The sequence below is a fragment of the Penicillium malachiteum genome, assembly GCF_028827825.1.
Source record: "Penicillium malachiteum strain IBT 17515 chromosome Unknown utg000005l:1.0-9002435.0:326005.0-9005861.0, whole genome shotgun sequence".
In the NCBI taxonomy this organism is placed as follows: domain Eukaryota; kingdom Fungi; phylum Ascomycota; class Eurotiomycetes; order Eurotiales; family Aspergillaceae; genus Penicillium; species Penicillium malachiteum.
In genome coordinates this window covers 622,417-635,796 of record NW_026643099.1, presented here as the reverse complement: position 1 = coordinate 635,796, position 13,380 = coordinate 622,417, and the positions used below count along the sequence as shown (strand labels likewise).

Here is a 13,380-nt window from a genome sequence, read left to right as displayed (position 1 = left end):
AAATACCTAGAATGAAAGAAAAAGTAATATGTAGTTCTTTCATTGGGTCTACCAACCTTCCAAGCGGGTTAACCCCTCGATATTCATCCCAACTTCTATCTATCCCCCACATTTCTTATCGATAAGTGCCACACGTGATTTCCTCAGTCTATGAAGCTGCCTGAGCTTTCATTTCCAGCTTCCACCTTCATCACCTTGTCACCCCCAACGGTCAGCTTGACCCCACGCCACCTCTCAGATGACCCAATTGTGAATGGGATACATCTGTGGATTTGGCGATAATGGCTTCCGAATTCATCGGTTACGATGTCCTCGTGACCCTGAAGCAGCCGGTCGGCGGGAAGCTAAAGGGCCAGGTTGCTAATGTGGTCGGGCAAAATTTACTGCTAAACAATGGTATGGTTTCCGTTGCAATCCGTTGCAGTCCGTCGCAATCCGTCGCAATATTGAATTTCATCGTCCCAACTCCATATGTATATCATGATAATCCGACTGACTCTGCTATTTGCAGTCACTCTGTGGAATGGTCAACAGCTCCCCACCTTTTCGGTGGATGCCACTATGATCGATGATCTCTCTCTGCTGCAAGTCACAGACCAAACTGCTATGCAGCGACAGGGATCGGCGCAGACGGTTACAACTATTCCACCTGCTCAAGTTCAACCTCCCCTTCCACAACCTACCTTTGTCGATCCGGCTATTCTCAGCTACGCTAAGCCCCCTTCCAACCTTATCAATCAATCCAGTCAACTCAATGTGGGCATTCACGGCACAGATCGACCCACTGCCTCAGCCACTGCATCTCTGTCGGAGCCATTTAGCAATCTTGAACTGAATGCCGAATCAAAGAATGACAGTCTCCAGAGTGGCCCGCAGGATGTCGAATTTCAGGCTGCGCAAAACTTGACCCCTGCAAAGCAAAACGCACGACGTAACAGACATGGTAATGAGGGCAATTTTGTGCCTAAGCATGGCGTTACTGCAAGCACCAACCCAAAGAGCAAGGGCTGGCGTCAGACTGCCTTCGTGGAGCCCATGGGTTCCGCGGCCCAGAGATCGCCCGAACACCAGGCGCGCCAGCCCACTAAGTTCCGCAAGAAGAAGACACGTCAGTCATACGCCGATGATGCTAGCGGTTGGGCCACGGAAGATGCAACCGATATTCAAGAGCTGGGCGAATTCGACTTCCAAAGCAATCTCTCGAAGTTTGACAAACGCCGAGTGTTCGAGGAGATCAGGAATGACGATACCACCGCTGATGAGGCCCGCCTGGTGAGCTTCAATCGCCTTCCGAAGCCTGGAACTAATGGTGGCAAGAATCTTCACTGGACCGAGAATGTCCTGGATAGCCCCCAGAATAGCGATACCGGCGATGATCTTGAGCATGTTAGCGATGCCAGACACAGCAGTGAAAACATCTCCGGACGTGAGAGATCTCGGGCATCTGCGCGCATTCAGTCATCTCGCAAGGGTAGCACTATCATCGGACAACCTGTGATGCCCCAGATCAATGTACTTGGTCGCAGCCAGTTGAACATTTCTCGCACTACAAGCCCTCATCCGGGCCGCTCCTCTGTGTCTCCCATGGTGAGTGCCAATGCCGCAGGCGCATCCTTGCGATTGACGACCACGAACCGTAGCTGCCCAACTGTCAGTCCACTGCAAACTCTCGAAGTCGAACAAATCGCAGTCACGGAGTTTGGTTTGATCGAGGAGGTCATCACGGAGAATGCTGGTCGTGGAATTGCCGAGGCGGCGGTTTCTATGTTAACTAGTGATGCTGCTGCGCCAAACATCCTCCTCATTACGGGTAATCATCGCACAGGCGCAAGAGCCATCTCTGCTGCTCGTCATCTGCGTAACCGTGGCCACCGGGTCACCGTTTGTCTTCTCGGTCAAGAGACCGAGTTACTGGAGAACTGCCGCAAACAATTGGACATCTTTCGCAAGATTGGTGGTCGTGCACTGAAGTGGGAGGACGTCTCGACTCGTCTGTCCACCTCTGATCTCTCCCCTGATCTGGTGATCGACGCCCTGTTTGGCATGCATCTTGCATTCGACGACCTTCGAACTGATGACCAGGGGGTCGCTTTTGAAATGATTTCTTGGGTTAATCGAAGCAACAAGGAGATTCTCTCGGTTGACATCCCATCTGGCATGTCAGCTTCAACTGGTATGTTCCCTAATACACTATGTTCTCTGAGGTCTAAACTAAACTGTTACAGGTGATATTACCACAGTTGATGGTGGTCGACTCTGCGTCAATAGCTCCTCGGTTGTCTGCCTCGGCGCACCCAAGACTGGAGTTCTCAATGCTCTTCTATCTGGTGAGGGCCTTTCGTGGAGTGTGACTGTTGCCGACATCGGTATTCCACAGATCGTGTGGCGAAAGTACGGCACTCGTCGTCGACACGGTATTGATTTCGGCAATCGTTGGCTAGTTCCACTGCGTTACCAGCCACCCATTGCTTGAACCAAAATCTCTACTCGCTTCCTTCATGGGTGAATACTTCTGGATGAAAATTATTTAGGTGTTTTCGGAGTCAGACCTGGCGGGTCAAAATATGGACATGTATCATTAGCGAACTTATGGTCTTATCTTCTGTATCCATTAACCAATGTCTCAAAAATTAAAAAATTAAAAAATTACATATCAACATTTGAACTTAAATTGTGTTCCAAGATTGGGTTGCGTTGTTAAAGCTTCATACTGCTAGGTAGTGTACAGTCGTTGATTTCAAAGACCATGGAAGTTGCTACTCAAGTGCTCCAGGGCTCCATGTGATCAAACTTGAAGACATCTTGAGACTCTACGCGGTAGCTACTACTTGCAGTAGGAATTCTAGAGGCCGCTTTCCCTTTAGCAGTGGGTAGGCAGGCCCGCTTTGTTGCTTGGGTAGTACTGGGGGTTCAACTTGACGTTTTTTGAGGTTTGTGAACGCCTAGTATGTAGAAGCAGCATCCAATCTGTATATGGGAAGGCAGCAATTATATGCAAACAGAAAATCTCATGATACGCTAAGTATACGCAGGCAATTATGAAAGCCAAGGGGGACGCAGGGGGTTTAATGACAAGACCACAATAAAACCAATAGGGAAGAAAGAAAGCATGAAGATCGTCATCATCGTCGAAGACTATCCAGTCTCGCTTGGAGATCGTCGTCATCTGCATGGCCCCCACCACCAACAGCCTGTGCAACTCGGGTCTCCCCAACTGATTCTTTTTGTATGTCGGATGGGGTCTCGCCAAACTAGAACTCGTGTTAGCATATCCGTAAATAGTCATCCGGTGGTAAAGTGGGGGCAAAAACGTACGGCCTGACCCAAGTCCACACCAATCTCGTCCAAGACTTCCTTCACAATGTCTTCGCCCTCTTCGTCCTCGCCCTCCATTCCTGTAGCCTCATCGATCGCATCGTCCATCATCTCTTGTCGTTCATCCATGACTTCGTTCTCTCGTTCGAACTCCATAGCGATGCGTTGCAATGCCGGGAGGTTCATCTGTCGATTCATGCTACCAAGGAGCATGGTAGCGCCTTTCATAGACTGCATCATCTGTTCATTGCTTCGGACCGTCTGCGAAATACAATTGTCAGCGTCATTGGGGGAAATGTGGAGGGGGCGGGGTTGTGTAGATCTGGCCGTACCTGAATGCGCAGGGAAATGGCCTGTAATTGTGTGCGCATCTGATAAAATTTCTGGATATATCTGTTGATTTCTGTCAGTTAGAGTCCAGGGGTGAAACTCCTCATAAGAGAGCTGCGGAACCAAACATACCTTCGTGTCCGGACCAAATCCTTGGCCTGGATCTTGCAAGCGCCAATCTGACCATTCTTAGCGCTCTTCTTGATATCCTGAACCAATTTCTTCTCTTGGTTCTCTAGCTTTGTCCGCTCTCGGTCCAGTTCTCGCTGTGTTCGATCCAAGGCACGTTGATGTTTGCGTAGACGCTCTGCGGGCGTCATGCGCTTACCAAGGGCCCATTCAACGATCTGGCGCGTATGTTAGTGATATTTATTAAGGAGATAAAAGACCGTGGCAACATACATTCATATTGGAGACCAATAAAGTGCGATCACCAGCAAAGTGGTTTAGAAGGAAGCAAGTCAAGAAGGAACGTATTTGTCTCTAGGACCGAGCCCCGGGAGCAGATCAGTGACATCAATCATGTAAGATACCGGTCACAATAAAGTTGTAAGTTACGGGGTCACATGCACGCCCTAAACCCTTTTTAGCCTGAACGTCACCTTATTGGAAATTGATTATTCAGTGGCCATAATTCTTGTTCTCGAAAACAAATAACCCTCGGATGGCTTTCCAACACACTCCTTTCGCGTCATGAGTCAGGACTATTTTCCCGGTGGGGGCTCCTCAAGGTCCGCCTCATCTCGTTTTGCTGGTGAAGAAGAAGAACGAAATCCTTTCCAACCTCAACCCCCGCCGGCCTATATGACCGTGGGTAATGGGTCGACCTCGGAGAATGCAACCGCTCTTATGACCTCGCTCGGCCACGACTCGGGCTACGGGGGCAGCATCGCCGATGATCAGGCCACAAACGAAGATCTGAATGCCTCTTGGCGTGCTGGGCTTATGGAAGACCGACCAACCCCGGCGCATACCCCCAACCGTCCCGGCGAGTACAATCCGGCTGGTAAGTGATGGAAGACTGCTAATCATGGGAATAACGGGAATGAATTGCTAATCATTTTGGTTTCATTGCGCAACAGCCGAACACCAAAGACAAGTTGTCGCAAATCATGTTCATCAACTTCTCTAGTATGTTAATAACTTCCGGATTTGTTCTGCACGTACCCAGCATGCTGACAGCATTCTTTTTAGTAACTCGAACCGCACAAAGCTCGGTCGTGCAATTTCCCGCACTGTCGAAACACTGAAGGAATTACAGGATATGAATCGCCAGTGGCCTGCCCATTATCCATCGGTCCAAAATGCTCAAACTGCGCCATCATCACCCTCACCACATCCGCAAGTACAACGCGCCCAGTCAGACCTGGGACGGGATGATAACGGACCCGATAGCCCTCGTCCCGAATTAAAGCGGGCTTCAACTACTATGAACGGAGAAGATCTTGGTGAATCTAGTGCTGCTGCTGAACGCCGAGCACCGGCGGAGCCCAGATTGATCACTCCACAGATCGCTCAAGAGTTTTCGATCCTCAAACTTGACCTTAAGCTGGGAGCTTTGTCTCAGGCGGAACTGGTACATTCTTTGGAGAAGGCTTCAATAGCTTCTTTACTGGATGGAAAGATTGGTCAAAGCATCAAGCATCTGCTTTCTCTGCGGGACCGAATTGAAGACACTTCAAGCAAGGTTCTGATCACAGGAGATCTTAATGCCGGCAAGTCCACATTCTGCAACGCCCTCCTCCGCCGTAAAGTGTTACCTGAGGACCAGCAACCTTGCACTAGCATTTTCTGTGAGGTGCTTGATGCCCGTGAGAATGGTGGAATTGAAGAAGTGCACGCCGTGCACAAAGAGATCCCATATGATCGTAACGATGAACGTACCTACGACGTTTACTCCCTGAAGGAGCTTGAGGACATTGTCATCGATAACTCTAAGTACATGCAGTGCAAGGTTTATGTTAAGGATGTGCGGTCGATTGACGAGTCTCTTCTCAACAACGGTGTGGTTGATATTGCTTTGATCGACGCTCCAGGCTTGAACTCAGACTCTTTGAAGACAACAGCAGTTTTTGCACGCCAAGAAGAAATTGATGTCGTTGTCTTTGTAGTGTCTGCCGCCAACCACTTCACCCTTTCTGCGAAGGAATTCATTCTGAATGCTGCCCATGAGAAGGCCTACATTTTCATGGTAGTGAACGGCTTTGATCAGATTCGAGACAAGCAACGCTGTGAGCGTATGATCTTGGATCAAGTGGGCAAACTCAGTCCTCGCACGTACAAAGAGGCTGCTGAGTTGGTGCACTTTGTCTCAAGTAACGCTATCCCCGTTGCTCCTGCTGGGGCTGTATCACAATCTGGTTCAGGCAGTGGAGGTGATGGTGGCGATTCAGACCCTCACGATGATGATGATGACGATGACGATAAAAAGGGTAAGGGCAAGGGTAAAGCCAAAGAGAAGGAAAAGATTCAGGATTTTGAAAACTTGGAAGGTGCTTTGCGACGCTTTGTTCTTGAGAAACGCTCTCGGTCAAAACTTGCTCCTGCTCGCACATATCTCCTGAACCTTCTTGCTGACATCAACTCGCTTGCCACTGTTAATCGTGACGTGGCCCAATCCGAGCTTACCCGGGTTACTGATGAGCTAGCGGAGCTTGAGCCTGCATATGAGAACGGCAAGCGGAAGAAGAGTGAACTGACAGAAGGTGTGGATCGAGCTATCGACGATTCATGTGACGATGTCTACAATCACACTCGTTCCACGTTGTCTGATACAATTGCGCGCGTCTCTGAGGCAAATCTGGGTGTTGAGTATCCTGGTCTTTTTTCCGCCTTCAAATACGCTGAAGATATCAAACTCGCCATGCTGGACCAGATCTCTGCGGCTGTGATGGGTTGTGAGGACTATGCCAGAGACAAGACCGTGCAGGGTGTTGGCTTTATCCAAAACATTGGTTTGCTACACGTCGGGGAAGACAAGTTCAGTGCGCTCAACTTCCGAGGAGACTTGATGTTCCGACGTGGTCGTCGTCACACCTTTGGTCGACAGGTCGATACTGAAGTTGAACTCTGGGACTTCTTCGACCTTGCTGGTCTATGGGAGCGCCAGGAGAAGATGGCTGGAACTGGTGTCGCGATGACCGCAGTCACTGTGGTTGGAAGCAGAGTTTTCGGAGGTTTCAGCTGGGTTGATAGCGCACTCAGCACGATTAAGCTCCTTGGTCCGAACAACGTGCGCAGGCTCTTCCTTCCCGGTGTCCTTGCAGTTGGTGAGTAACCCCCCTCAACAGTCCTTTGATAATAAATACTAAAAATATCAAACTAGCTGCTTTGACTGCCGCCTATGTGGTCTCTTCCATCCCAACGACTTTGCCTCCCCGGATCTCCAAGAAGATTGCGGTGGCGCTTGAAGACATGGATTATGTCCATTCGAATGCCAACCGCATCTCGACTGAAGTCCGACGTATCCTTCGTCTTCCAGCCAAGAATCTGCAAACTAGCCTAGCTCAGGACATTGAGGACCTTGCTCGTCGTAAGCAGGAGGTCGCCAAGGTCAAGCAGGAGAGCGAAGTTGCCACCAAGTACTTCTCAAACCTGTTCCGCGACAGCTCTGAGAACCGCCGCTCCGTCGAAGACCTCGACCTCGATGGCCCCCTTCCTGGCGCGATGGGTGCTTATGACCCATGAAAAGCCCATTCCCATGTACCAACAGTCTTCAACTCTATCTTTCACTACCCTGTACCCACATGCTCCTCGGCAACTCTTTCTCTGCCCTCTATTCTCTTAACCTAAGATGTACAATTTTCCTCTCATGGCTTCTCTATCCCACTCTCGATATCCCTTCTCTTCATGTGGTTTCTTCTATTGTCATGCTCCATTTACCTTAACGACGCCTCTGTGGTGTAGCTTCCTTTCCATTTTCCTTACGTGGCGTGTCGGTGTGCATCGGAGTCGTTCCAAGTTTAGCCCAAGATTCCCATCTGAATTGACGTTGTGACTTTCTATCTAAAGATTGTTTTTTGACAGCTTGTAGCTCTACAATGGCTTCAAGATGTCCCAGCAAAGGAACGTATAAATTTGCAAGTACAGGTAGTTGAGATTTAAGATTTTTTACGCTACCCTCAAGTTTCGATGCGTCCGCTCCAGCTTGAAACTACAACCTTTTGAGATGATGATATGCTAAGTGCATTATTTCCAGTTTTAATTTGACCTTACCAGCGTCATTACAAACTATATTGAATAAGAGGCATTGTAATAATGCAATTTCATTGACAAAATATCGATAAGTAAATCATTTAACTACCAAATACCATAGAACCCAAAACAGCGCCATTCGCGATGCGATGCAAAGCCATGCACGATAATGATATGATGTTACAGGCAGGGTCCATAAAACGTCAACCACCATTTGAAACCAGGAACACCATACTCGAAGAAATGCAAACAAGATATCCCATTCCAAATCATCAATCCTCGCTCCTGGGATGTTTCCTCGTCCTCCGTCTAGATCCCCAACCAACATCCTCTAATTCCCTTGCTTCCCCAAGTAACATCCCAGTATCAGCCTCTTTAGACTTACTAGGTAACTTTCCAGCATCACGCAAGAATTCAGCGCGCATAGCAGCTGCATCGGCATCCTCGTAATCCAGCTGTGTCATCTGGGGCACGGTATTCTCTTCGTCTTCCTCATTCCCGTTAAGTAAGGGCTGCTTATCAGCTAAGAAATCAAATTTCCCGCCACCACCGCTAAACATCGAGGAGAGACTTTGGTCGTTGATGCGACTGTTTGTACGAGATAGGGAATTATCTCGTGTTGGATCGCCGCTGTCCAATGGTGCTCCTAGACCGTCGTCGTTGAGGGTATCTATGGAACTAGCTCTGGATGGTGCAGCGGGGTTGTCGAGTAGTTTAGTGGATGAGTGGGATATAGCACGGCCTAGAAGGGGTTTCCGTTTTCTGCGGTGTGGAAACCCGTCCTCATCTGTTGTTGTGGCTGAGCCTTCTTTTTGTTGCCGGGATTTTGCGGCTTGTGCTTGTTGGAGCAGTCCTTTGAGCGCAGTGTCCAGCGCAGATGGTGCAGCGGGCTTTGCTGGGCTTTCTTGTGGTTGTTCAGAGGTAGACTCTTCCTCCGTTTGGTTGTTTTCTGTCGTATTTGGGGTTGGAGATCGAGATTCTGGGATAGAGGGCATTGGTGCATCATTTTCTGCGTCGTTTGAGAAGCCATCATCAATTATAGGCATAATTCGGTTCCGATTCTGCTTTGCTACTTGCAAGTTTTCAGGTGTCTTGCTATGGGTAGACTCTTTCGAGCTTTGTGCTTTTGCGTCGTTTGCGTTGTCGCTCTCTTGATCATTGGCCTCGCTGGCAAATGCAGCACCAGGTCTTTCTTCGCTGAGTCTTGGTTGAGATGTCCGCTTTCGTACGAGGTATGCGTCGAAGGGCTTTTTCTGACCGGATTTGATAGATATCCAAAGCCAATCTGCAGAGACTGCTGGGACACCCCATTCCCTGGTGTGCCGCAGTTTGTCCACACTTGCAGTCTGGGGGTCATTGCAAATAAGAACAGATGCCTGCTGCGTCAGAACCTCGTCGTACTTCGCTCCCATCAGATTGACCAGTTTGGAGAGGTGAAGAAGATCAATTCCACCGAATCCAGTTGAGCATACTCGCATTCCGGGAAGTCCTGCTTATAGTCAATATAAAGAATTCGACCTATAAATCTCACAAACACTGACCTGGAATTGGAAATTTGGGGAATGGCGTGCTGGCGATGTGAGATTCAGGAGGAACTAGTTTACGTGCGTGTAGGCACTTCTCTAGCCACATGTCTGTCACAACGTCGCATTCAAAGGCCATGTCATCTGTTGATGGAACTTCTTTTCTCGGAGTTTGGTATGGGACCATAATGTAAAGACCCTGGCCCGTCTTTGGGATACTCGGGCGAGAGAACTCGGCCAGTGACTCTACGCATTGAGCTCCATTGGAATCAAGATGGCGGTGCAGAATTCCTACCTGTGAACTATTAGCGGCATTCTTAGATACTAGTTGAAAATGCACTTACATGTTTGGAAGAAAACCCATGAAGATAGATATAGGAGCCGCTGAGGAAGCCCTCCGGGGCCTTGGGTGCCATCGTTCGCTGACTTTTCTCCATGGAATCCCCAAAAGCCGACTCACTCGCAAAGGATTTGGCTGCTTGGATAACGGGCTTTCTTGGAGGTGAATCCATTTCTTCGTTGTCATCGTTATTAACTTGCTCGTTCGTCTCGGTATTCATGAAACCAGCCCCAATGATATCGCCCCAGATATTCTCGTTTTGACCAATAAGTTTCGTACTAGCGGTTCTCCGTAGCTTTTTCCTTGGTCGATTATCTGATGAACCTCCAGGAGCAGGTCTTGGTTTCCCTGGTTGACCGTCTGCTGTGAGCGAAGGTCGAATCCATGCCCCAATACCTTGTTCGTCCATTGGCATCAGTGGGTGATATTTCTCTTCGTCAAGGATCATTCCACGCTCAACGCAGTCGTGAAACCACTTTTCTGCGACGACCTTGATTCCCCACTGTGTTGCGAACTTGTATTTCTCTCCCTCCGCAGTCCGTGCCACGAGATGTGTAACGCTTTTGGTCAAGTCTTTCCTGAACTCTGCGCCGTTCACCATGGCAATATCATTCATCTTCGTCCGAAGCCCCATATCCGAAAATCCGGTGATACAGAGCGTAAGACCAAAGAAAGCAGGTATCTTGTGCTCTTTTTCCAAGGCTTGAATGTCGAAGTCTTCTCCCTGCATCCATAACTCGCGCACAGCTTCGATCCATCCCGGCTGGAGAACGAGGACATCGTTTCTTTCACGCGCGACAAATTGATACTTCGCAGAGTCGGTCGATCCAACAAAGAGGTGGGTGACTTCGGAGGTAAGATCGGGTCGTTCAATGGCGCCCATTTCTTTCGCAGCGTTGGCGAGCTGAGTCTAGTTCCAGGCGCGTCAGTCTGGGTATTCGGATTTTTTATGGATTATTTATCCCTACCTTTTTCTCCATTGGAACAGAGGTGAAGCATATCACCGCGCCCGCGAGCGGGTGCTCCTTGTCTGTAGCGCGCAGCTGGTTAGTGTATTCATTGCTCGCATGATTAGCAAATTTCGACTCACCCGAAGCTACTATCCCTCCCATCCTTCATGACTGACCACATCCACTACCTCGTAACTGGATCAGATAACATTGACAGTGGGATCAATTGAGGAAATCAAGGTTGCCGCGTCGCGATAATCTAGGATCACGTGGAGCACGCGCCGGATGATCTACACGTTTTAGTTCAATCTTGTCAAGTTAAAGATGCGTATGTGCTGAACATTTGAAGTACTAGTATGTAAGTTCCAACCTTGGAAGGTTCAAACTTGAATATTATACTAGTATTCTTCTCAATCTTGGAACCTTGGAAGTGCTACTACTAGTAGTATCATCACCTGGGCAAATTTATCATCATCATATCAACATTTGAATACTACTCAATACCCGTGGACCTACTCTTATACACATGATGTCAACTTGAACTGATAGTACTAGTATGCTATGTATTATACCTATTTCCAAGGTATGAATATAGCACTTCAATGTTATATTAACTAGTACATACTATCTCATGTGCTACTATGTAGTAGTACCAGGTCGGCCGCTTATATATTCCAAATACCGTATTTGGAGTCAAATACCGTGTGGAATACTGTAAAAACCTTGGAAGACGATATGAGTATTTGTTTGGGTATTTGATCGACTACGGTATTTGGTGAAATACTACCGTAGTTGATAAATGTTTACCTCGGGCCCGGGCAAACTTTTGACGCGTCGTGCGAGTCGGTGCGACAACAAAACACAACAAACCACATCAGACTCTTATAGATATTAATGGGAGAGAAAAGTCAAGTTCGCAAGCCGCGCAAGCGAGCTAAAAGTTGAAGTATATGTATGTAAATATTCATTCCATTCCAAGGTTCTGGGTCATTGTACTATGGAGAAATCTCGGTCCTATATCAGGCTATATGTACTGCCTCTCGCAGGGCCATAATCACAGAATTCCTGTTCTCTATGCTATATATCATCATGTGGCTGGTAGTGACCTTTCACAGAGAGGTCGGCTTGTGGGCGTTGGGGAACTTGATAGCGTTGGTTCGCGCAATCAGGAATGACGAACCACTAACATTCGGGTCCGTGGGGACGAAATTATGCGGGAAGCCAGCGTCGAAGGGCTTGACGCTCTCAAGATACTGAGTTTGCTCCTGAGTGAGCTCAAGGCTCAGAGCTTGGATGTTATCCTTCAGGTGCTCAGCGTTGCGGCCGCCGACCAGAGGAAAGACACTGCCGGCCTTGGACATCACGTAGGCCAGCGCGACGGAGGTGACTGATTCAATGCCGTGCTCCGATGCCACTTTCGCCAGAGCCTCACTGGCCTTAATCTCATCCTCAGTCTGGTAGGGAAGTCGGCCCGCAGAAGTACGTAGGTTTTCTCCGGCAGTCTTGCGGCGCTCAATCTCAGCCTTGGTCTTGAACTTGCCTCCACCAAGAACGTCCCAGCTGTTTGCAACATGGGTTAGCTGCTTGCATATTACTATAAATAGGAAGATTGTAAACTCACGGGGCAAGAGCCATGCCAAATTGACGGGCCATGGGAATGATATCCCGCTCAAAGTCACGGCATAGAAGGTTCCAGCGCCCCTGGTAGACGCTGAAGGGAGTTTTTCCGTGGTCGATAGCGTAGGTGTTGGCGGCAGCCACAATCCAGGCAGGGGTGTCCGATGCTCCCAGGTACAGAACCTTACCCTGTTCGACAAGAACATGAAGGGCGTCCATGACCTCCTTTATCGAGGTGGTGTAGTCCCAGAAGTGAACATAATAGATATCTGATGGAGGGGATGTAAAATCAGAAATCAGGGTCCTATATAAACGAAAACAGCGATTCGGGAGTCTCACCAATATAGTCGGTACGCAGTTTCTTCAATGAGTCGCGGACACTGACGTGAATACTGCGGCGGGAGTTACCCGCAAAGTTAGCAGCCTGTGAACCCTTGCCGATTGCATAGCTGCGGTAGTCCATGCTGAACTTGGTTCCTAAAACCAATGAGTCGCGGTTCTGGCGCGCCTCGACCCATTCGCCAATCCATTCTTCCGACTGCTCGTTTTGGTAGTTATTCGCAGTGTCGATGAAGTTCCCACCGGCCTCGTAAAAGGCATCAAAGAGCTTGAATGCGGAGTCCTTATCCATGGAGCCCATCATGCCAGCCCAGGCATCACCGATGGACATAGCACCCAGCTGAAGAGGAGAGACACGAACGCCAGCAGTGGATGAGAGGACGCGCAGGCGGCCAAGCTCGGTAGGGGGAGTCGGTTCGGCCATGATGAAGTTTCGATCTTTTTTTTCAATGATTCGAAAGGTGTTATCCTTCTTTTGGAAAATCAAGTCGGGAGGCGGTGCTGAGATTGGGGGAAGTCGATGGGCTCAGTTGGTTATGAGTTGATGGAGACTCATCATGGAGTTCAGACGGACCCTTGGGTCATATAAAAGCCTCCAAGTAGAACAAAGAAAAAAGAACGTAACTCCTGTAACCCTTCTACCCCAAATCTGCCAGTAGATTTGGCTGCGCAGCTGGGCCAGCCATGGGGTAATATCTCGGAGATATCTATATACCCGGCGAGAAACAGCACAGCACACGCTAGCGACGGACATAGACGGTGATAACACCAG

At 48.9% G+C, this 13,380-nt stretch overlaps 5 protein-coding genes across 5 annotated transcripts; 2 read left to right on the top strand and 3 right to left on the bottom strand.

The window, feature by feature from the left end:
* Nucleotides 1-281: 281 nt before the first annotated feature.
* On the top strand, nucleotides 282-2,473 carry N7483_010276 (mRNA decapping enhancer EDC3; the record flags this gene model as incomplete). Its single annotated transcript, XM_057093703.1, has 3 exons — nucleotides 282-396; nucleotides 512-2,173; nucleotides 2,226-2,473. 3 exons carry the CDS (start codon nucleotides 282-284, stop codon nucleotides 2,471-2,473), a joined length of 2,025 nt encoding a protein of 674 aa, XP_056939674.1.
* Nucleotides 2,474-3,122: 649 nt separating this feature from the next.
* N7483_010275 (ESCRT-III subunit protein DID4) lies at nucleotides 3,123-4,053 on the bottom strand (the record flags this gene model as incomplete). The annotated part of the gene is made up of 5 exons (XM_057093702.1): nucleotides 3,123-3,251; nucleotides 3,316-3,576; nucleotides 3,648-3,708; nucleotides 3,778-3,992; nucleotides 4,048-4,053. 5 exons carry the CDS (start codon nucleotides 4,051-4,053, stop codon nucleotides 3,123-3,125), a joined length of 672 nt encoding a protein of 223 aa, XP_056939673.1.
* A 285-nt stretch (nucleotides 4,054-4,338) lies between these two features.
* On the top strand, nucleotides 4,339-7,332 carry N7483_010274 (mitofusin; the record flags this gene model as incomplete). The annotated part of the gene is made up of 4 exons (XM_057093701.1): nucleotides 4,339-4,651; nucleotides 4,728-4,776; nucleotides 4,840-6,914; nucleotides 6,971-7,332. 4 exons carry the CDS (start codon nucleotides 4,339-4,341, stop codon nucleotides 7,330-7,332), a joined length of 2,799 nt encoding a protein of 932 aa, XP_056939672.1.
* A 779-nt stretch (nucleotides 7,333-8,111) lies between these two features.
* Nucleotides 8,112-10,763, bottom strand: N7483_010273 (uncharacterized protein; the record flags this gene model as incomplete). The annotated part of the gene is made up of 4 exons (XM_057093700.1): nucleotides 8,112-9,328; nucleotides 9,381-9,657; nucleotides 9,707-10,612; nucleotides 10,671-10,763. Coding segments are annotated over 4 exons (2,493 nt in total), but the record flags the coding sequence as incomplete, so codon positions are not given.
* A 998-nt stretch (nucleotides 10,764-11,761) lies between these two features.
* N7483_010272 (putative aryl-alcohol dehydrogenase Aad14) lies at nucleotides 11,762-13,032 on the bottom strand (the record flags this gene model as incomplete). Its single annotated transcript, XM_057093699.1, has 3 exons — nucleotides 11,762-12,212; nucleotides 12,274-12,538; nucleotides 12,609-13,032. The coding sequence occupies 3 exons, from the start codon at nucleotides 13,030-13,032 to the stop codon at nucleotides 11,762-11,764; spliced, it is 1,140 nt and encodes a 379-aa protein (XP_056939670.1).
* Between the last annotated feature and the right edge of the window lie 348 nt (nucleotides 13,033-13,380).